Genomic DNA, 21,561 nt, shown 5'->3' on the forward strand with positions numbered 1-21,561 from the left:
CATTTCTGGGACCCCGGTGGGGCTTAGCTGGGGGCAGGTTCACACGACAGTCTGTGTCTCCGCAGCGGCCATTCTCCACTTTTCGGGTGGACAGCTGATGGTGACCGGTCCCGTCGCTACAGCTGGCATTTTTGCCACCTACCTTCCTGATCACATGACACTGTGGCGGGGCTTCCTGAATGAGGTCAGTGGTCCCGGATGAGTACCCCTCCCCCTGCCCTCCACCCCTGAGGACGGAGCCAGCAGGGAGCCCCTCCGGATAGACAGGACAAGAACTCTGGATGGAGACTGTACCGAGACGTGTCTGTGCTGGTGGGCTTGGATCTGGGGCACTGCTGAGGTCCTGTGGCTTGGGGAGCGGCCCAGGTGAGCTGCCACAGCATCTGCTCCTTAGGTGTGGCTGACCGGGATGCTCCAGCTGTGTCTCTTCGCCATCACGGACCAGGAGAACAACGCAGCACTGCCAGGAACACAGGCGCTGGTGATAGGCATCCTCGTGGTCATCATTGGGGTGTCCCTCGGTATGAACACAGGATATGCCATCAACCCGTCCCGGGACCTGCCCCCTCGCGTCTTCACCTTCATTGCTGGCTGGGGCAAAGAGGTCTTCAGGTACTGCCCCTGCCCAGGCCCATTCCTTCGAGTTTTTCTGTGGTTCCCCTGTGTGTTGAGGGGTGGCGGGTGATGTGAGGGGCAGCGCAGTAGGGTCCTGCTGAACCCCCAGGTGGCCTGGGGAGCAGGAGTGAGTCCCAACATTTCCCCAGGCCAGTACAGATACAGATCCTGCACCTGCACTGGGTGTCAACCTTGTCCCTGAATAGGGCTGAGGCTGACCGGGTCCCCGGGTTGGGGATGTTTCCTGGGGTAGCCTGGGGATGAATCCTCTGCTCAATCTGTCGTGGGCCGAGGTGGATGAGGGTGCTGTCCCGGGCATCAGCCCGCTCAGCAGGCCTCTGCCTCTTGCCTGCAGTGAAGGGGAGAACTGGTGGTGGGTGCCAGTGGTGGCACCACTTCTGGGTGCCTGTCTAGGTGGCATCATCTACCTGGTCTTCATTGGCTCCACCACCCCACGGGAACCCCTGAAATTGGAGGACTCTGTGGCGTACGAAGACCACGGGATAACCGTATTGCCCAAGATGGGATCTCACGAACCCACGATCTCTCCCCTCACCCCCGTCTCCGTGAGCCCTGCCAACAGATCTTCAGTCCACCCTGCCCCGCCCTTACATGAATCCATGGCCCTAGAGCACTTCTAAGGAGAGATTATTTGTGATCCCATCCCTTCCCCAATAAAGCAAGGCTTGTCCCACAGCAGTAGCCCCACTTCCTGGGGGCCTCCTGTGGTCAGGCTTCCCTCCTGGGTTCTTCCAGGAGCTCTAGGGCTATGTCTTAGCCCAAGGTGTAGAGGTGAGGCGCCTTGAGTCTTTCACGCCCTGGGAACTGGGGTGCCCCAGGGGGAGAACGGGGAAGAGCTGACCTGTGCCCTCAGTAGCAACAGGGTGAGACGAAAGAATGACAGAAACAGAATGAGGGATTTTCAGGCACGGGGGAAGGAAGGGCTGTTTTGGGGAAAGGACCGTAGCTGGCTGGTGGGGGGGCCGGCTTTGGAAATACTTTGAAGGGATCCTGAGATTGGACTCTAGACTCTCCCCTGGTTCTTCCTTTCCCCGAGTTCTGGCCAGTTCTTGGACCAGACAAGGCAAGGCCCAAGAATGTAGATCAGAATTTTTTAGCCTTTTTTTAATTAGTGCCTTCCCTAGTAGTCTTCTAGATTTTTTTTCCTTAATCACATGAAATTTTAATATCACAGATATACTATATACCTATTTATGTACTGTATATGTTCTGTGCTTTATACATAAAATAGAGTTAAGATTTTTTTTTCACCTCTCCTTTTAAGAATCAGTTTTAATTCCCTTGAGAATGCTTGTTATAGATTGAAGGCTGGTAAGGGGTTGGGCTCCTCTTTCTTCTCCCTGGTGCCAGAGTGCTCCCACATGAAGGAATTGGAAAGGAAGATGCAAAGAGGGAAATCCTTAGAACACATGAAGACACAGGAAGAAGCCTCATAGGGCCCCAAGAGCCCCAGGGAAGCAGCCGCAGAGGTTGGGTGGGGGTGGGGGGCCAGGATCTGCTGACCCTGGGGCCAGGCAGGAGTCACTCTGCTGCCTGGGGCTCAGAAAGCAGCATCACCCATGGTTCCTGTCATTGCTCATGCATTTTGCCTTTCAACAATTATTGTGCACCTACTGTGTGCAGGCCCTGCCTGGACACTGGGGATGTGCAGTGGGTGCGCTGTGCTCTGCCTTTGAGGGTTGCAGTTTAATGGGGAACAGGTAATTATAAGGAAGAAGGTGCGTGCAGAGTGGGAGGCTTGGAGGCTGTGGGGCTCGGGGTGGGGAAACTCACATGCAGCCTCTGGGTCAAGGCCAGGAGGCTTCCCAGGAGGAGACAGAGCAAGGTATGGTGGTGGGGGGTGTCTTTTTTGGGGCTGGGCGCTGCACTTTACAGTTTGAGGGGATGGGCAGAGGAAGCTGGGCTTCGTTCTGGAGGTGGGGGACATGGTGAGGTGAGGTTTAGAAAGCACACCTGAGCCACAGTGTGTAGGATGCTGGAAATGGTGGAGACGGGCCTGCGAAGACTGCCGGGAAGTGATGAGCCAGGAGCAGCAGCCGGGCACCTAATAATGGGTCAGCACTGTGGACGTGGAGACGAGAGATGGGATTGATCAATATCCGAGAAGTACAATGTGCAGGACTTAGGCTCCATTTGGATGGAGTGGGTCAGGGAGAGGGATGAGTCAGAAAAGGCTTCCAGTTTCCAGCTTGGGCCTGGGGATTGGAGACGTCCCCACTGAGAGTAGGACACAAGTGCGGAAGTGGCTTGGAGAGGAAGATGATAAGTTACATCACGGACGTGCTGAGTCTGAGTTGCCTATGGGACTTGGAATTGGGGGTGGCAAAAGGTGTGTGATCTTGAGCAAGATATTCAACCCTTCTGGGCCTTGGTCTTCTCATCTGTAAAATGACGATAAGAATATTACCTCCCATTTGTGTTGCTGTGAAAATTAAATGCGCTACCACATGTAAAATGTTGAGAATCGTTTCTGGCTCAGAGTAAGTGCTCAATAAACACAGTTATGCCTTTTATATGGTCTGGAGCTCAGAAGTAGAAGATGGGGGTTCGTGAAGTCATGGGTCTGTGGATGTAGCTAGAGTGTGGATTAATGACAGGAGGGTCAGGGGGCACTGCACAAGGCAGGTGGTCAAGAGACACTGGACACAACCCAAATGTCCCTCCACAGGGGAACAGATACATACACGGCTGTGCAATTGCACATAATAGAATCCTCTACAATAGTGAAAATTAAGGCACAACAGACACCTGCAACAACACAGAAAAATTCTGGAGGCATAAAAAGTAATAACAGTAGCCGGGCGTGGTGGTTCACACCTGTAATCCCAGCACTTTGGGTGGCAGAGGTGGGTGGATCACAAGGTCAAGAGATCAAGACCATCCTGGCCAACATGGTAAAACCCTGTCTCTACTAAAAATGCAAAAATTAGCTGGGTGTGGTGGCAGGCACCTGTAGTCCCAGCTACTCGGGAGACTGAGGTGGGAGAATTGCCTGAACCTGGGAGGCGGAGGTTGCAGTGAGCCAAGATTGCATCACTGCACTCCCGCCTGGCGACAGAGCGAGACGGCCTCAAAACAAAACAAAAACAAAAACAAAAACAAAAACAAACAAACAAAAACAACAGTAGCCTGGTGTAGTTGGGCACCTGTAGTCCCAGCTACTCAAAAAGCTGAGGCAAGAGAGAATCCCTTGAATCCAGAATCCAGGAGGCGGAGGTTGCAGTGAGTGGAGATTGTGCTGCTGTACTCCAGCCTGGGTGACAGAGTGAGATTCCATCTCAAAAAAACAAAAAAGTAATACAGACTATATACAATGTGACACCAGTCTTGTAGCTGAAAAATAAGCAAAAATACATTCTTCACTATATATATGTAAGAAAGCTATTTTAGAAAAAGAAATAATTCCTACAGGCAGATGGGGAGGAACACCAGAGTAGTGCAAGCTATTAATAATTTTCTAGTTCTGGGGTTGGACATTTGTGGGTTTATTATATGATTGATAGCATATAAATGTGATCCATATTGTTTGTATGTTATATATATATATATATATATTTTTTTTTTTTTTTTAATGGAGTCTCGCTCCTATTGCGCAGGCTGGGGTGCAGTGGCGTGATCTCAGCTCACTGAAACCTCTGCCTCCTGGGTTCAAGCAATTCTCCTTCCTCAGCCTCTCAAGTAGCTGGGATTACAGGCGTGCACCACCACGCCCGGCTAATTTTTGCATTTTTAGTAGAGACCGGATTTCACCATGTTGGCCAGGCTGGTCTCAAACTCCTGACCTCAAGTGATCCACCCACTTTGGCCTTCTGAAGTGTTAGGATTACAGGCGTGAGCCCTCGCACCTGGCCAGTATGTAGTATTTAAAAGAAAAAGAAAGAATAGCTGTAGTGTGAGAATGGGGGGCAGGAGGTAGGGGTAACAGGTGGGGAGCCTGGTGAGATCACAGGGAATCCAGGGAGGACGACTGTGTCTGACATCCCATGGTGGGAGGAGCTGAGCCAGGGGAACCAGGGCTGGGAGTGACCAGGGAAGGGCCCACAGCTGGAAGTTGGAAGTCCCCAGCTGTACAATAGCCTTCTTCGGTGACCCTCTGTAAGCCCCTTCCCCAGTCTTACCCTCAGTGGCCCTGTTAGCCTCTCTCATTCTTGGCATTCCAGAGCAGAATGGTCCCAAGGCCTCAGTTACAGCTGAGAGAGGCATATACGGGGCCCAGGGTTCTGGTTCCTACCCTCCTCTGCCCTTCCCCAAGCACTTCAGCCCTCTGGCATCCTCCTGTCCCTGGGAGGGGCCCTGGAGGCAGGGCAGCCATGGGTTCATACAGAGCTCCCACCTGCTGTCCACTGCTCTGCCACAGGCTTGCACTAGGCCCTCTGCCCTTAACACCTTGCAGTTTCTGGTCCCAACATCAGGCTCAGATGAGCCCTGACCAGTTGCAGAGCAAGCCTTTCCATTCTCTTGGCAGATACCAGTTGAGAGCCCCCAGTGTGCCAGGCACCATTCCAGCATCGAGGACACAGGCATAAGGAAGATAAAAGTCCTTGTCCTCATGGAGCTAGCGTTCTATGTAAAATATATGGCGTGTTATAGATGCTATGGAGAAAAAGCAGGCAGTGTATAGAAAGTGTGGGGAGGTGTGAAGAGCAGATGGCCTCAGTGAGAAGGTGACTTTGAGTAAAGACCTGAAGGAGTGAGGGAGTGAGCCATGTGGACACTTGGGGAAAGAACATGCCAGGCTGAAGGAACAGCCAGCTCTCTGAGGGGGAGCTGGAGGGGCCATGGTGCTGGAATGGAAAGAGGAAAGGGGAGAAGATGTCAGAGAAGGGGGATGGTGGGTGGACTGAGGCCAGGCCCTGGGGATAGATGAAAACAAGGGCTGGGGCAGAGGTAAGGGCAGTCTCTGGAGGAGAAAGACAGGTACTGCATCAGGAAGGAAGGAAGGAAAGGAGGAAGGAGGGAGGGAGGGAGGGAGGCATCAGGATAAGGTGGGGTGGGCATCATAGTACCTTGTAGGTCCCTGCTCTTGGTTTTGCTGTCATGCATACGTGCGCACACACACATATGCACATGCATGCATACGCATGGTTCCTCCTGTAGATGGATCTGTGCAGGTCTGGGACCCGGGCTAGGACATGAGCCATGGGAGCACCGGATCCTCTCCCATTCTCCCAGGCCCAGCATGGACTGGCTGTGTGACCTGGATAGGACTCCTTCCCTCTCTGGGCCTCAGTTTCCCCACATGTACAGAAGGCTTGGATCTTTTGGTGTCTGGAGAGCCCCCCAGCTCTTCTTACAGCACTTTGAAGCCTCATGTCATGGCCCCACTCCCAGGCCAGGCCCATCCAGGGCTCTGCAGATGAATGTATGGTTCTCAGCCTAGTAGTCCCAGCTTTGAGGCAAGCCCTTTACCCCTGCCTGGCCTGCTCTCCCATTCAGCTCCAGGGATTCCAAGGGATACTGGCAGCACCCTGATCTGGCTGGTCTTAGGTTTCCTCCCTCAGCTGGGGTCCTGCAGCCTAGGAAGAGGTGGGAGCAGTCGCCTCAGGCCTGGCCTGGTGCTGGCACCCTCACTGTGAGGAGGCCGGAGTCACTCTGAACAGCACAGTTGCTCCATACTCACCTCTGTGCTGATCTTACAGTAGAAACAGTGAAACTCAGGGTGACCCCCACCCTCCTGTACATGGCAGGGGCTCATACTGTGGCACTTAGCACAGACAATGAAGCAAGCCCGCCTGGATCCAAATACCGGCCCTGCCACTCACTAGCCATACGACCTTAGGCAAGATAATAGCTCCCACTTCACAGTGCCGCTGGGAGGATTACGCGGGCGATGCCTGGCACATGGGAGTGTGTGTGCTGCTATCACTACGCACCCTCTGAAGGGAGCTGCACGTCATCATGCCATCTGACATACAGGGAAACTGAGGCCGGGGAGATTGGCTCAGTAAGGGGCAGAGAGCAGGAATTACAGCCCTTGTCAATGTGCCCACGAAGCCTGTGCTTTCAGCCAGAAACCAAGGAGGTGACCTTGGCTAGTTTTTGTTTGGTTTTTATTTTTTATTTATTTATTTATTTTTTATTTTTTGAGACAGAGTCTTGCTCTGTTGCCCAGACTGGAGTGCAGTGGCGCGATCTCGGCTCACTGAAACCTCTGCCTTCCGGGTTCAAGTGAATCTTCTGCCTCAGCTTCCTGAGTAGCTGGGACTACAGGCACGTGCTACCACACCTGGCTAATTTTTGTATTTTTAGTAGAGACAGGGTTTCGCCATGCTGGCCAGGCTGATCTTCAACTCCTGACCTCAGGTGATCCACCCGCCTCTGCCTCCCAAAGTGCTGGGATTACAGGCGTGAGCCACCATACCCGGCCTTATTTGGTTTTTAAATTGTGTATTAAGTATATTTTGTAAACATGAGTATATATAACATATAGGTATATATGTTATATAGTTAAAATAACAAACACACAAAACAAAACTACAAATTAAAAAAACCCACTCAAGTGTGCACCCTGAACTTTGGGCAAGTGATTTAATCTCTGTGGGCCTCAGTTTTCATACCTCAAAAATGCGATAATGAGGCTGAGAGGAACTGAGATGCTTCAAGTTTAATTCTTGACACTAGCATTCCCTTGTGATGTAGCAAGGCTGGGTAGAGTTTGCCAGAGCTCATGGTCTCTCCTTGTCTCTATGGTCAGGAGCCAAGGTGGGGGTTCTGGAGAGGATGCTCTGGGCCCAGTGGGAAGGCCTGGTTAGTGGAGGGTGGAGGCTCTGAGGCTGGGTCAGGGGCTAAGGGAGAAGACATACACAGCTCACACAGATGAGGCCCCAAATTTTGGGTTGATCCTTTGAGTCCTCCAGGGACCCACACAAACCCTCACTGGCCAATGAGGAGTCCTTAGATGGGGGTTGCAATAGGCCCCTGGAAGAGCCCTGTCAGGGGTAGCAAAACCGTGTTCTTGCCCTCCCTAACCCTCGCCATTCCCCAAGCCCTGCCTTGGCCTCTGGTCCTGTGCCAGGGGATATGAGACAGATGATAAAACTTCTAAGGCTAAGGGAGACTCAGTTTTTGGGCAGAGGAAGGCTAGTTGAAGGTGCCCTCCTGAGCCCACCCAACCTTTGGCCCCACAAGAGTCTCTGAAGCGGGAAGGAGATGCCTCATTTGAGAGGTCCTCCAGAGCCCCGCTGGAAGGACTCCCTCTTTCCCCGCCACCCCTGACCCCCAACCCAGTGCCTACCCCAGCTCTCAAGGCACTTCTCACCCATACTAGGCAGTCTTGTTCACCAGGGACAGGGGTTTGGGGGTTCCAGCTAGAGGTAACGGCAGGAACAAAGGCTGAGTTCAGAGCCCCAGGATGCTCAGTGTGGCTGCAGGGGAGTGTCAGGCCTCTAAGCCCAAGCTAAGCCTGATCCCCTGTGACCTGCATGTATACATCCAGATCACCTGAAGCAACTGAAGACCCACAAAAGAAGTGAAAATAGCCTTAACTGATGACATTCCACCATTGTGATTTGTTTCTGCCCCATCCTAACTGATCAATATACTTTGTAATCTCCCCCACCCTTAAGAAGGTTCTTTTTAATTCTCCCTACCGTTGAGAATTTACTTTTGTGAGATCCACCCCCTGCCCGCAAAACATTGCTCCTAACTCCACCCCCATCCCAAAACCTACAGAACTAATGATAATCCCACCACCCTTTGCTGACTCCTTTTTCAGACTCAGCCCGCCTGCACCCAGGTGAAATAAACAGCCTTGTTGCTCACACAAAGCCTGTTGGTGGACTCTCTTCACACCGACGCACTTGACAGGGAGCAGGCAAGGTAGGGAGTGGCTGGAGGTGCTTAGGGGGCCAGGGTGGGCAGCGGGGACTTTCATCTTTTAGATATTCAGAAAAGAGTGTTAAGCCAAGTGATGGCAGAGCCAGATTTGTGCCGGAGAAGGGGCCCTTTAGCCTCTGTGTGGAGGCTGAATTGGAAGGGGAGGGACTGGGGGCAGGAGAGCAACGAGAGGCAGCTGAATTGACACAGCTGGTGAAGGGTGGGGGAGAAGAGAGGATGACCAGATAAGAGATTCAGAAGCTGGAAGTTATGGACCTTGAGTAGGCTCTGGGAAGGGTGGAAGGTGTTGTCCAGGGCTCTGTCTAGGAACTGGGTAGGTGGTGCAGACATGAGAAGATAGTTTGGGGGGGAAAGATGGCTGCGGTATTGAACATGCTGGGACATCTAGCGAAAGCCAGGGATCTGCATTGGAGACAGAGCACTGAAGCCCAGCAGTGGCAGTTGAAGGCTTGCAGGTGGACGAGGTAGCCCAGGGAGAGATTGTGGAGACCTCTAGAGCACCCATATTGGAGCAAAAGAAAAGGAGAGGAAGTCGGCTGGGCGCGGTGGCTCACGCCTGTAATCCCAGCACTTTGGGAGGCCGAGGTGGGCGGATCACGAGGTCGGAATCGAGACCATCCTAGCTAAAAAGTGAAGTCCCGTCTCTACTAAAAATATAAAAAATTAGCCAGGCGTGGTGGCGGGCGCCTGTAGTCCCAGCTACTTGGGAGGCTGAGGCAGGAGAATGGCGTGAACCTGGGAGGTGGAGCTTGCAGTGAGCTGAGATCGCGCCACTGCACTCCAGCCTGGGTGGCAGAACGAGATCCCATCTTGGGAAAAAAAAAAAAAGAAAATAAAAGGAGTGGAAGTAGCCAAGGCTCATGGTCTCCTTTGGCCCTGGGAGCCTGAACACTCTTGAGGCCTTAACTGAGTACGTGCCCTAGGGCCAGGCCCTTCTCTCAAGGGGTTCAGACAGGTCAGGATAAGTGAGAGAAGCCCATCCTCCCCTAGGCAACCTGGAAGAAAACCCTAGAGCCCGTCACCCTACAGGACTTCCTGTAGCACTGAGTCCTGCAGCTTCAGCCCGTCTCTGGCTTTGGACATCTCTAACTCCTGCCCTGTTCTCAGCTTCCTGCCTTCAGGATGAGGGTGTACCCAGGGCATAGTTACCTTTGGACATCTTCTCTTTCACTCTCCTTCCCTACATGATTTCACCAGCCTTTAAATACCATTATAGGCGCCATTAACAGCTCCCCAAATTAGATTTCCAGCCCAGTCCTGTCTCCAGACTTCAGACTCCCACACACAACTGCCTACTGGACAGATTTTCATCCCCAAGCCCGCTCCTCCCACACACTTTCCTATCTCAGTAAACATCAAACTCAGTCTTCCAATTGCTCAGGCCAAAAACTTTAAAGTCATCCCTGACTCTTCTCTCGCTCTCACACCCCACATCCCAGCTGTCGGCAAAAGCTATAGGTGTTAAGCTGCAAAATGTGTCCAGAATCCAGCCACTCCTCACCACTACAGCACTGTTACCTTGGTTCCAGCCAATGCTGCCTCTTTCAGATTATAGCAGGGGCCTTCTGGTCCTCCAGCCTCTTCCCTTATTCCCACTCAGCCCTGTGGTCTAGTCTCAATACAGTAGCTAGCATTACCCTTTAAAAAAATGAGCTAGCAGGCTGGATGCGGTGGCTCACACCTCTAATCCCAGCACTTTCGGACGATGAGGCAGGCGGATCACCTGAGACTGGAATGGCTAACATGGTGAAACCTCGTCTCTACTAAAAATACAAAACGTAGCCGGGCGTGGCGGTGCACGCCTGTAATTTCAGGCCTGTAATTTCAGCTACTCAGGTGGCTGAGACAGGAGAATTGCAGGAACCCAGGAGGCAGAGGTTGCAGTGAGCCGAGATCATGCCACTGCATTCCAGTCTGGGGGACAGAGCAAGACTTGTCTCAAAAACAACAACAACAAGAAGCTAGGCTTTATCATTCACTCCTTTGCCCTAAACCTTCCCATGGCCTATACTGTGTATATCAACAAGCAGAGAGAAAATAATATTAAAAAAATGAAATGTGACAAATTTTAAAAATATTGGTTATAAACTCTACTGAACAGTTTTACATAGAGAGCTTTCCGAAGGCAAACTGTAAGCGTTCCTCCACTCCACCCCCAGGCTCCGGGTTTAGGGATACATACTGCACCCTAGTGGCCACTGGAGAAAAAGCCTTGTCTTCCAGAGCAGGAGTTGGGGATTAACTGGTGTTTTCTGCTTTGGAATATGGGTAAACTTTCCTTCCACTTGGACTGACCTGGGCCACTCTGCCCCAGGAACTCCAAAAAGAGCTGTACGAATGCCCCAATTCCAAGGCAGTTTTAAGACAGTTTCAGGGGCAATTCATACAGCTCTTGTCAAGGACACAGACCTGAGAGGAATTTCAGATCATCGGTTGTTTGCTGAGTGATTTTGGGCAAGAGACCTAACTTCTCTAATCTTTAGTTTCCCCTCTAGTAAAATGAGGATAATAAGAATACATACTTCACGGGGATTTTTTTTTTTTTTGAGACGTCTCTCTCTGTTGTGTAGGCTGGCGTGCAATGGCACAACCTTGGCTCACTGCAGCCTCAACCTCCTGGGCTCAAGCAATCCTCCCACCTCAGCCTCCCAAGTAGTTGGGACTATAGGTGCATGCCACCACACCTGGCTAATTTTTTGTAGAGACGGGATGTCACTTTGCTGCCCAGGCTGGTCTTGAACTTCTGGGCTCCAGTGATCCCCTCCTGCCTCAGCCTCCCAAAGTGTTGGGATTACAGGCCTGAGCCACTGCACCTGGCCTTTGTTTTGTTGGAGGCAGGGTCTTGCTCTGTCATCCAGGTTGCAGTGCAGTGGTGCAAATGTGGCTCAGTGCAGCCTCCTGGGCTTGCACAACTCAAGGGTTCAAGCAATCCTCCTGCCTCAGCCTCTTGGGTAGCTGAGATGTGTGCCACCATGCTGGTTTCATGGGGCTTTGAGGAGTAAGAGATGGCTGTGGTGCTCAGCACATATTAAGTGCTCAATAGCCATTACCTACTGTAAAAAAAGGTTCTGGGGAAAATGTGAGCAGATGAGGACTTTCAACTCCCTCACTGATGTGTCAGGCTTGAATCTAGTGAGGGGAGTGTCAGTAGGGGTGGCCAAAACCCTAGCCCTTGTCTGAGCAGCCTGATTACAGCTCTGTTCCTTTCCCCCTTCCCCAAGAGCTATTCTCTGAGGGCCAGACCTGGTATGGGCTCCAGAGGTTCGCCTGTGCTGAGATGCCACATGGCACTTAGAGACTCTCCTGATCTCTGACCCTCTCTGTCTACTCACCACCCTCACGATCGCTCTGGGAAGCCCATGAGCAGGAACCATTATCTCACCTGACAGATGCAGAAACTGATGCCCAAACTGCCCAGGGACAGAGTGAGTGGAGGCAGCAACACAGATATCCTAGCTGTCCAGCTGGATTCTCTGCAGACAGCTCTCCCAGAAGGTTGGGCATTATGAAGAACGATCTTGTGAAGCCTGGGCTGAGGGGAGCCTGGGACACTGGGAAGGACTTCCCACTGAGCTGTGTTCGGGGAAGCCAGGAAGAAAAACAGCTCCCCTTGTCCTGAGGACTCAGCCCCCTCCTGGTACAGGATGTTTCTAGTGTGGCAGTGTGACCCCAGGGAACTTGTTCCTTCTGGGCTTGGCCTTTGTAGGCTGAGGGACTGACATGGCCTAGAGAAGTCCCTGGGGATCCTTGAGCCATGGGAGATGCTATGGGACATCTGTGTTGAGGCCATGTGGGAAGTTAGGGAGGCTGAACTTCCCAATGTTTGTGTGTGAGGAAGGCTAATGAGGAAGGCAGGTCTGCCATGGTGAAGGAGCTGGCCTGGCTGTCCCTCCCTGATTTTAGAAGAGGAGGCACATCAGCAGGTTCTCCTTAGGGAACAAGGTCTCCAGGCTTTCGGGCATAAAGAAAGAAGGCCAGCACTACACAGGAGGGATTCTCCCCCAAACCTTAATCTATAGGACTCAGTGAGCGAGTCTTTGCCCCTCCTCCTCCCTCAAGACCTTCTCCTCCTCCTCCCTTGCCACCTTCTCCGGCCTCTTCAAGACAGGATCTAGGGCTGTGGCCAACAGACCTGCAACTAGGAGGGCCTGCTTTCATCTCCACAGTCCCGCATATAACCACTATTGCATGCCAGGCAGGTAACACTATTGACAGCAACTGGCCCTGCCAAACAAGCCAGAGGGAATTTCAGAGAGAAGAATTTGGTCTCTGGAAAGCTCTGGCCCATAAAAACTCTCCTGCTGGGCCGGGCGCGGTGGCTCATGCCTGTAATCTCAGCACTTTGGGAGGCCGAGACGGGCGGATCACGAGGTCAGGAGATCGAGACCATCCTGGCTAACACGGTGAAACCCCGTCTCTACTAAAAAGTACAAAAAAATAGCCGGGCGAGGTGGCGGACGCCTGTAGTCCCAGCTATTCCAGAGGCTGAGGCAGGAGAATGGCTTAAACCCGGGAGGCGGAGCTTGCAGTGAGCTGAGATCCGGCCACTGCACTCCAGCCTGGGCGACAGAGCCAGACTCTGTCTCAAAAAAAACAAAAACAAAAACAAAAAAAACTCTCCTGCTGAAGACAGTGTGGGAGAGAAGTTACCACCTGATTCTCAGGGAGCAACAGCTTGGGGTCCTGGTGCCCTCCCTCCATGCATGGGGTGGCGGAGGCAGAGGGCTCTTTCCCTCTAGCTCATGCTCCTGTACACTCTTGTCCAATGCCACAGCTCAGTGAGGAATCCACCAAAGCTACGAGCAGCAGCTTCCCCTTGCTGAGGAGACCTGGGGTCCCCTTGGTGATTTGAGGGGGGCTAGTTCTCCCATTAACCTCTGGCATCCAATCCTACCTCCCTGATCTGAATCTCTCCCTCTTTGCAGTGCCAACTCCTATAACCCTCATTTCTCTCCCTGGATCACTTCTGCAGCTTCCTGGCTGAGCTTCTTGCCTTGAAGTAGCCCTCCAATCCCTTTTATACTCTTCTGCCTGACGGACGGCTCCAGAACAGAGTAGGTAAAATAAAGTCCCTGGTCAAATCTAGCCTGTTGCCTGTTTTTGCACAACTCATGAGCTAAGAATGGTTTTTATGTTTATAAATGGTTGGGAAAAAAAGTCAAAAGAATATTTTGTGACATAAAAATCATATGAAATTATTTCAGTGTGCACAAATAAAGCGTTAGAACAGAGTCTTACTCTTTCATTTACATATTGTCTGCGGCTGCTCTCACACTATGATGGCTGAGTTGGACAGCTGCAACAGAAACTATAAGTCTCACAGTCTACAATATTTACTATCTGATCTTTTTTCACAAAACATTTGCTGAATCCTGGTCTAGATCCTAAATCTGGCCATGCCACTCTGCTTAAAATTCTTGTCACTACCTGTGGCGCTCCATAAGCTGACCCCTGTCCACCTCTCCAGCCTCATCACCTGTCCCCCTAGTAGTCTGCCTGCTCTGGACAACCCTTCCTCAACCATTCCCCCAGCCCTGTCTCCTGCTGCTTACCTTCACTCGGCATGTGCCTCTTTCCTCCTCTAAATGGCAGTCTACCATCTCAAGCCTCAGCTCAAACGCTTCCTCCCATTTCACTTTCCCACATGTGTCCTGCCCCGACTCCCAGAGCTAACCCATTTCTACCACGACTTCACAAAATATTCCTCTTAGGACTCTTCAGCTTTTAATAACCGATTAATGACCTATTGGTGGCAGACCAGCCAATTCCACTAAGAACATCTGTTCACATGTGTGCTCCCTGGATTACTAAATGTACGAAACCAGCCTGCATCTGCTTCCCACAGCCCTGGCACAAGGCTGGCACAGGGTAGGCATGCAAATATTCACCAGAAGAGGCCTGGTTAGCATTCCACACCTTTTACTTGGCTAGTATTATGGAGGAAGACGTGTACATATTTTCTAGATACTGAGTATCATTTTTATGAACTTGAGCATCTTTGATGGATCAGGTACCTCCATGTATATTACACCTTTAACCCTCACAACCCTAATGAGGTCAGTGAAACTTTCATTGCATCAAGTGGCAAGTTGTTATGTGGCAGAGCTAGAATCTGATGTCAGGTCTCCTGCCTTTTGCTGATTCTGAGATACTCTCACACGTATTGTTCATCCACGGAACCCACTGCTTGAAAGACGTAACAGATGCTCATGGGCTTCCTGTTGTGTGTGGGGCCAATGACCTGCACTACATGGGCGCAGACAGAGGTGGTTTCATTGTTTTCTGTCACTTCCCTCCAGCTGCCTGTTCCTGCTGCTGTTCCTGATCCCTTTCGAAGCACACCGGGTAAGGACCAAAGGACAGCCCTGCTACAGGAGGAGGAGGATTGAGGAAAAAAATGAAAAGAAATAAAAAAATGAAAACATCAAAAGGAAGCCCTATAAAGTTAAATTCTGTAATTTAATTAAGTGCTTGTTTTCGTGACTCTACTTCTCAAGTCTCCTGCTGTTGCTCTGGGGCTTGTGGCTTGTTCTGGGGCAGAAGGAAGTTGCTGGAGGCCTGGCCTCCAGGCTGGAGGGGTGCCAATGCAAGGGTCATACTAATGGAACTATCAATGCACCTGCCTTAAAGGAACCCGAAGAATGCCTCCAGTGGGCTGCTGGGCATAAGCCCTGAACTGTCCATACACTACTTAGGATATTCGAATAGAGTCCAGAGCTCAGAGGCAGGGAGAGCCAATATGGCTGCTGAAGGCCTAGGGAAAAGCAACACAGGACAGTTGTCCATTTGAGACTCTTTCTCTATCAGAGAGGAGTTAGGAATATACTGGTCGGTTCAGAGACCACAGTGTGAACCTGGCAGAAAAACTTGCTCTATATATCCCCTACCATCATGGGGGACAGCCAAACTGATTGTTATTGAACAGGTTCAGTGATGTGATACGAGAAGTGCCAGGGGACTTACGGAAATGGAAATCTGTAAAGCAGTTCTAGACCCCTTCTAGGTCTAGAACTGATCACATTGGGAAACGCTAAAGTAAGTTCAGCTAGATATACCTATGAGAGGTTTTGGCAAAAGACTTAGGTAAGATGGCTGGGTTTAAGACAACATGTGTAATTCCAGATATGGTATACCAATTCATTATTTGGTATTTCAGACTAAGAAATTCATTTGTGCTCCTCAAGATTTTAATCAGTTTGGGTAAAGCAAGCAATGTCTGTCTGATGTTTCAGGCATTTTCAGGAGAACAAATAACTGGGACAACTGAAGCTATGACTTAGTGGCATAAAGTTGGTTTCAGGCTAAAAGTATGGTTTGTCCAAATAAAACCCAATAGTCCCCCAACTCTCAGAGGAATCACAGTGATGGTGTGAAGAGCCTCTTTGAATACACAATTGCATACCTAGTGACCATACAATCGGAGATCTGGTCATAATGAAACACTTTATACAGATAGGAATAGACAAGGGATTTCTGACACACTCATGCTTTGGATGTGTCAGTACAAGACAGTATGTGAGACTGTGATTCTGCCAGGCAGAGGGGAACAGGCATGATTTATCTGCTGGCAAATGAGTCCTCACTATACCTAATCATTCTTTTATCTAAGTGCACCTTGATCTTAGTCCTGGACATCAAAATAGTCAATTATTGGCTCCTTGGTTATTTTCTGTAAATTACTGCTCCCAGGATTCCTGAAAAACAAACAAAGAATGATCAGTCTTTTCTTCTTTGGGGGAAATAGATATAGGTCTTCAGAAAGTTAAGGATCAGCTGATTTACCATTTGTGAAGCTTAAACATTTACTTTATTTTTATTTTATTCTTACTTTTTTCCTTCTGCCCTTTGTGAACAATTTTTTTAACTTTTGTTTTTTCTAGATTTACATATTACATGGGGAATTTCATTCTGTGAGATAACAAATTCTCTATTTACACTTTACAGTTTAGAGATAACCTTTGACAATCTATTCACAGTATTTCATACATGATGATTATTTTTCCCTGCCTTCACAGTTCAATGAATGCTCAGTTAATAGCTTAAGCCAAGCGAGCATCTCACTTGTGAAGTTTTGATAGTGGGACAAACATGAGCTGGTGATTTTGAAATTCGGTAATGGGCACATGGGCATTTATGATAGTAATACTATCCTCTCTGCTCTAAAAAGTTTCTGTAATGGAGTTTTGTACAAAAATAAAGCAAGCAAAGTGTTTTCAAAAAGATAGCATGGGATAAAGGGGCCAATAACTTCACATGGTTGTGTCTAAGCAGGACTGGACCCGACTGTGGCAGTGTCTGAGAAAACCCCTCATGTTTCCAAAGTGACCGCCCATATGGATTTGTAGGCTGTGCTGACCAGAACCTAGGGCACTCAGCTCCTAGGGGTGGAGAGGGGCTGGTCCTGGGGACCAGGACGCTCTTGGCTGAGTCAGAGCCCAGTGGGCAACACCTACCAGTCCCACAGGAACACTAAGTGCTTGACCTTCATGGTGACCTTGTAAACTGCCCTAACCACCCTTCCAGAGGTTTTGTGCAGGAATCACAGAGGAGGTACTGCTAGGACTTGTTTGTGGAAAGCCAGAACGGGAGTAGGCACCCCTCTCCTTCTGGGCTTTGAAGTAACTTTTAGCCACACTGCCTTGGTTACAGTGGGGCAGCAGAGGAGCACCATCCCGCCTTCCCTTCCTCTCCCTGACAAGTGACAAACAACTGGGACAACTGGGGGTATGACTAAGTGCTCTAAAGTTGGTTTCGGGCCACAATTCTGGTTTCTCCAAATAAAGCCCAATAGTCCCCCAACTCTCAGAGCTCCTTCCCTGCTCCCGTCCAAGAAAACATCTGGCAGACTTGCCCCTTGCCAACTTGGCTTTCTTTTCTCCTTAAATCATGAATATGTTTGTTATTAAAATTATTCAAACCATACAGAAGTAGACAGAACAAAACAAGAAAGTACCACCCACCCCTGTCACTGGCAATTCTCATCCCCACACCCACTTCCATCTTCAGAGTAACTGTTCTTTTTTTTTGGGACGGAGTCTGTCTCTCTGTTGCCCAGGCTGGAGTGCACTGGCGTGATCGCAGCTCACTGCAACCTCCACCTCCCACACAGGTTCAAGTGATTCTCTTGCCTCAGTCCCCCAAGCAGTTGGGTTTACAGGTGCCCACCACCATACCCGGCTACTTTTTTGTATTTTTTTAGTAGAAATGGGTTTTCACCTTGCTGGCCAGGCTGGTCTCGAACTCCTGACCTCAAGTGATCCATCCGCCTTGGCCTCCCAAAGTGCTGGGATTACAGGTGTGAGCCACCGCGCCCAGCCCAGAGTAACTATTCTTAACTACATGATGTTTCAGTCTTAAACTATCTGGTGTGACAGACTGAATCCACTTCTCAGTGTCACCATCTACACCGTGGAAACTACGTCCAGTGACTGCTCTCTCTAGAATCAAGCACTACAAATATCAAACTTAGGACCCCTGTGGTGGGAACAAATGTGTCTGATACCCCAACTAAACATTACATATATGAACATGGTACCCCAAGGCAAGGCCTGAGGAGGCCACCAATGGCTGGTGCAGCCCAGGACAATTCAACCCCTGCTGGCTTTTCTGGACAGATAGGTCCCCTTGGAAAGCAGCTGGAGAATCTTACTTGTCTGACTGATGTCTGTGATGAGGAATTGGTGGTGGAGGCCGTGCCTGCATTTCCCTTTCAAGCACACCTGTCAGCGTTGTAGGAGGACAAATGGACTTCCCCCTGAAAAAAGTCAAAACACCAAGCATTGAAAAGTGAGAATCGTTGGTGGAGATGGACAGAAAGCTAGAAACTCAGCCCATGATTTTGGCACTATGACCTACTGAGCACTCTCTGGTATGAACTGTCTGCTCTCAGGCATGGCCACCTGCATTTAACCCCCCATCCCTTCCACCCATCTATGCTAGGCCTGTGGCTTACTTCCTTTCATGTCAGACTTAAGTTTTCTTCATTGGGAAGTTCTTCCTATTCCCAGGTTCTGAGAGTGATCCTAGGTCCTCCCTGTCCCCTCCTGGTCACATTACTGCTTCAGTTTCCTCTGATGGCAAAACCACCATTCACAGAGGGTGCCTTGAACCAGAGTTTAGCATTCTTTCTGTTTTCTGCCAAGAGGACAGAGCCAAGGAGAGGACAGACAGAGGACCAGGAGACAGAAAGAGAAAAGAGCAGATATGATGGGCAGGCCCCCTTGCCTGAAGAAATGCTGCTTCCGCCATCTGGTATGACTGCAGGCAGATGTGACACTTGTGCATTTTGAGTGCATCTGCCCTATGGATCGAGGCATAGGTTTTACTTTTTGGCTCAGGCCTTTAGATTATCAGGGAAGTGCCAGAGTAGCAGATTTTCCTTCTGCTTTTCCAAGAGGGAGAGTGGTAGTGAGAAAGACAAATATTGACAGACCCTGCTTCTTGGGTCCAGTTTGCCCTGCTTAGGAGTTCTTCCTCTGATGGCGGGATCGACCTACCTGACGGCAGTGATCACCACATTGCGCTTTGGTTCACTGTCATAGCTCACGCTCTCTAGGCCATAAACTTGGGCCAGGTCATGGATGATCCGGCGGTGGTCTCTGTTCATGGGAGGGAAGCTGTGGCTTTTCTTACTATTCTTTCCCTGTATTAAGGGAAGAGATGACAGATTGATCATATCATTCTGAAAACAAAAGGCTTACAACTAATCTTACCACACAAGAATTACACGGATCAATGAGGTGATTTTAGAGGCCCACAGCATAGAGCATTTTACTAACTGCCAAGCAAGCCTGGAGGGGTTTGGGAAGATGGGTGTTGATGCACTTCTTTCACCTACTCTGTTAGCCACAACAGTAGCAGCTGGACAGGGTTAGGGACAAAGGGTAAGTGAACCACGACTTAGATAGACAGCGTAATGGTTCTTCCTGATAGGTTCCATCACGGGGGAGTGGGTGATATTCCCCAAAAATAACTAAATAAAGACTTACAAAACAAGAAAAGATTATTTCCTTTAAAAGTATGTTCTACTTTAAAAATCATGAGTATTCAGATACAGACACACAAGCAGAGAAACACATCTGTTCGGGTTTCTTAATTAGGAGAGGAACAATGCACTCCATTTTCTCCTTCATGTTAGTATTCTGCTGGGAAGTGGTAACAGAAGGAAGGAAAGGAGGGGAATGGGAAGAGGGTAAGGAGACTGGGAAGGAAAACCACCAGCATTAAACACAGGGGCTAAAGCAGCTATCTCATCCTTACTCACAGTCCCCTCTGATGGAAGAGGGAGGGAGCCAATGCAGCGCTGGGGGCTTCTGACTAAACTCAAGACTTTTTCACTTAAAGCTACCTCCGTGACATCCCTGGCTGCCTCTAGGACAGGCGTCTCCCTCTTCTGAAGGAGTCTATCCCACTGCTCTCCGGCTATCGTCATACAACTTTTATCCTTCCCCAAGGGGACATTCCTGCCTTTAGAATTATAAAGAATCAGTGGGCTTTCCTAGCATACAATAGCCCTTCAAAGATCTGAGGGGCTAGAGTGTCTTCCTAAGTGTCCCACACAGTCACTCAACTATCACTATTGAGACCCTTCACCCAGAGTTTCTTCATCCATTCGTAGGCATTTAGCCAGTATTTTTCTTTTTTTTTTTTTTTTTTTTGAGACAGGATCTGAAGCTGGAGATTCAAGCTGGAGTATAGTGACTCTACCTCAGCTTACTGCAGCCTTGACCTCCCGGGCTTAAGCAATCCTCCTTCCTCAGCCCCCTGAGTAGCTGGGAGTACAGGTGTGCACCACCACACCTGGCTAATTTTTTATTTTTTGTAGAGACAGGGTTTTGCCATGTTGCCCAGGCTGGTCGCGAACTCCCGGACTCAAGTGATCTGCCTGCTGCCTCAGCCTCCCAAAGTGCTGGGATTACAGGTGTGTGCCACCACGCCTGGCCCTTACTGACAGCTGACTGCAGATCTTTTCTTTCCTTCTTTTTCCTTTTTTTTTTTTGAGACGGAGTTTCACTCTTGTTGCCCAGGCTGGAGTGCAGTGGCAGAATCTCCGCTCACAGCAACCTCCACCTCCTGGGTTCAAGGAATTCTCCTGCCTCAGTCTTGCAAGTAGCTGGGATAACAGGTGCCCGCCACCACACCCAGCTAATTTTTATATTTTTAGTAGAGACGGAGTTTTGTCACGTTGGCCAGGCTGATCTAGAACTCCTGACCTCAGGTGATCTGCCCGCCTCGGCCTCCCAAAGTGCTGGGATTACAGGCCTGAGACACTGCGCCTGGCCGACTGTAGATCTTTTCTGCAGTCAACTGTCCTGAACCAGGACAGGCTTCCACAGATGGTATAATGGCTGTGTTTTGAGACAGATAAGGATCCTTGAAGAAGTTGTGACTTTTTCCTACAACTACTCTGGGTTGACAGTGTTTCCAGGACTTGATTTTTTTTTTTTTTTTTCCATCAAGTTGGCCTTAGAGAAATGTCCAGTGGGATGTTTCCACTTCAACCTTATTCACGGCCTCCACGAGGGTTTCCATTTCCTTCTCAACGTCACTGACAAACTTTAAGTCCTTCCTGAAATGAGAAATCACCGCAGTTACTTTTGTCTGTCCCTGCCCTTCTGAGAACGCCTTTCACCCATCCTCTCCCTGTAAAGTGGAGACAATAGACAATGCTGGCAGGAAAACTGCAGAGATGAGGAATTGTCAGAAAACAGAAGGATGACTATGATGGAAGAAAGAACAAAAGAGAAAAATGTAAGAAATGAGAATATGAAAGGAGAAATAGCCACTGGAGGGCCAGGGACTCCAGGAGAAAAATAAGAGCTGTTACAGCTCCAAGTGAGAACTCGTGCAAATGTGAGACTCAGGTGGACAGAGGCGGAATGAAGCCCAGAGATCCTCCAATTTAGTCTAGTCTAGCCCTTTGGAGGCCCAAACTCTTAGCACTGCCCCATCTAAACTCTTACCTCAAACCTACCCCAAGTTCAGTTCTTTAAGGGGACAGTTTTGAAAAACCAAGAGAAGGATATTTATTAAACAGCATGTAATCTTTTATAATAGATAAACAAACAAACTTGAACTGGCTTAATCATA

The 21,561-nt window shown here is 49.8% G+C and overlaps 2 protein-coding genes and 1 long non-coding RNA gene across 28 annotated transcripts in view; 2 read left to right on the top strand and 1 right to left on the bottom strand.

The window, feature by feature from the left end:
* The window catches only part of AQP7 (aquaporin 7), a 20,762-nt gene extending 17,671 nt beyond the window's left edge, over positions 1-3,091 (top strand). For 8 of the 21 annotated variants that reach the window (XM_001100020.5, XM_077965967.1, XM_077965972.1 and 5 more), the window contains 3 exons: positions 66-184; positions 395-612; positions 971-3,091. In XM_001100020.5, coding sequence (XP_001100020.2) covers positions 66-184; positions 395-612; positions 971-1,256 — 623 coding nt within the window. In that variant the 3' untranslated portion in view covers positions 1,257-3,091. Of the gene's footprint in view, positions 1-65; positions 185-394; positions 725-769 lie in introns of all 21 variants that reach the window. The other 13 variants (XM_028835107.2, XM_077965978.1, XM_077965974.1 and 10 more) reach the window with 4 other exon arrangements.
* A 1,097-nt stretch (positions 3,092-4,188) lies between these two features.
* On the top strand, positions 4,189-6,777 carry LOC144334672 (uncharacterized). The gene is made up of 2 exons (XR_013404790.1): positions 4,189-4,332; positions 4,466-6,777. It is a non-coding gene; the product is annotated as an uncharacterized LOC144334672 (long non-coding RNA).
* Positions 6,778-15,641: 8,864 nt separating this feature from the next.
* Positions 15,642-21,561, bottom strand: part of NFX1 (nuclear transcription factor, X-box binding 1) — an 84,167-nt gene continuing 78,247 nt past the window's right edge. For all 6 annotated transcript variants that reach the window (XM_015117560.3, XM_015117559.3, XM_077965964.1 and 3 more), the window contains 4 exons: positions 20,974-21,040; positions 18,969-19,114; positions 18,122-18,226; positions 15,642-16,166 (listed from right to left, as the gene is read on the bottom strand). In XM_015117560.3, the coding sequence (XP_014973046.2) occupies positions 16,094-16,166; positions 18,122-18,226; positions 18,969-19,114; positions 20,974-21,040 (391 nt within the window). In that variant the 3' untranslated portion in view covers positions 15,642-16,093. The remainder of the gene's footprint in view (positions 16,167-18,121; positions 18,227-18,968; positions 19,115-20,973; positions 21,041-21,561) is intronic.

Source organism: Macaca mulatta, chromosome 15 (genome assembly GCF_049350105.2).
Source record: "Macaca mulatta isolate MMU2019108-1 chromosome 15, T2T-MMU8v2.0, whole genome shotgun sequence".
Classification (NCBI taxonomy): domain Eukaryota; kingdom Metazoa; phylum Chordata; class Mammalia; order Primates; family Cercopithecidae; genus Macaca; species Macaca mulatta.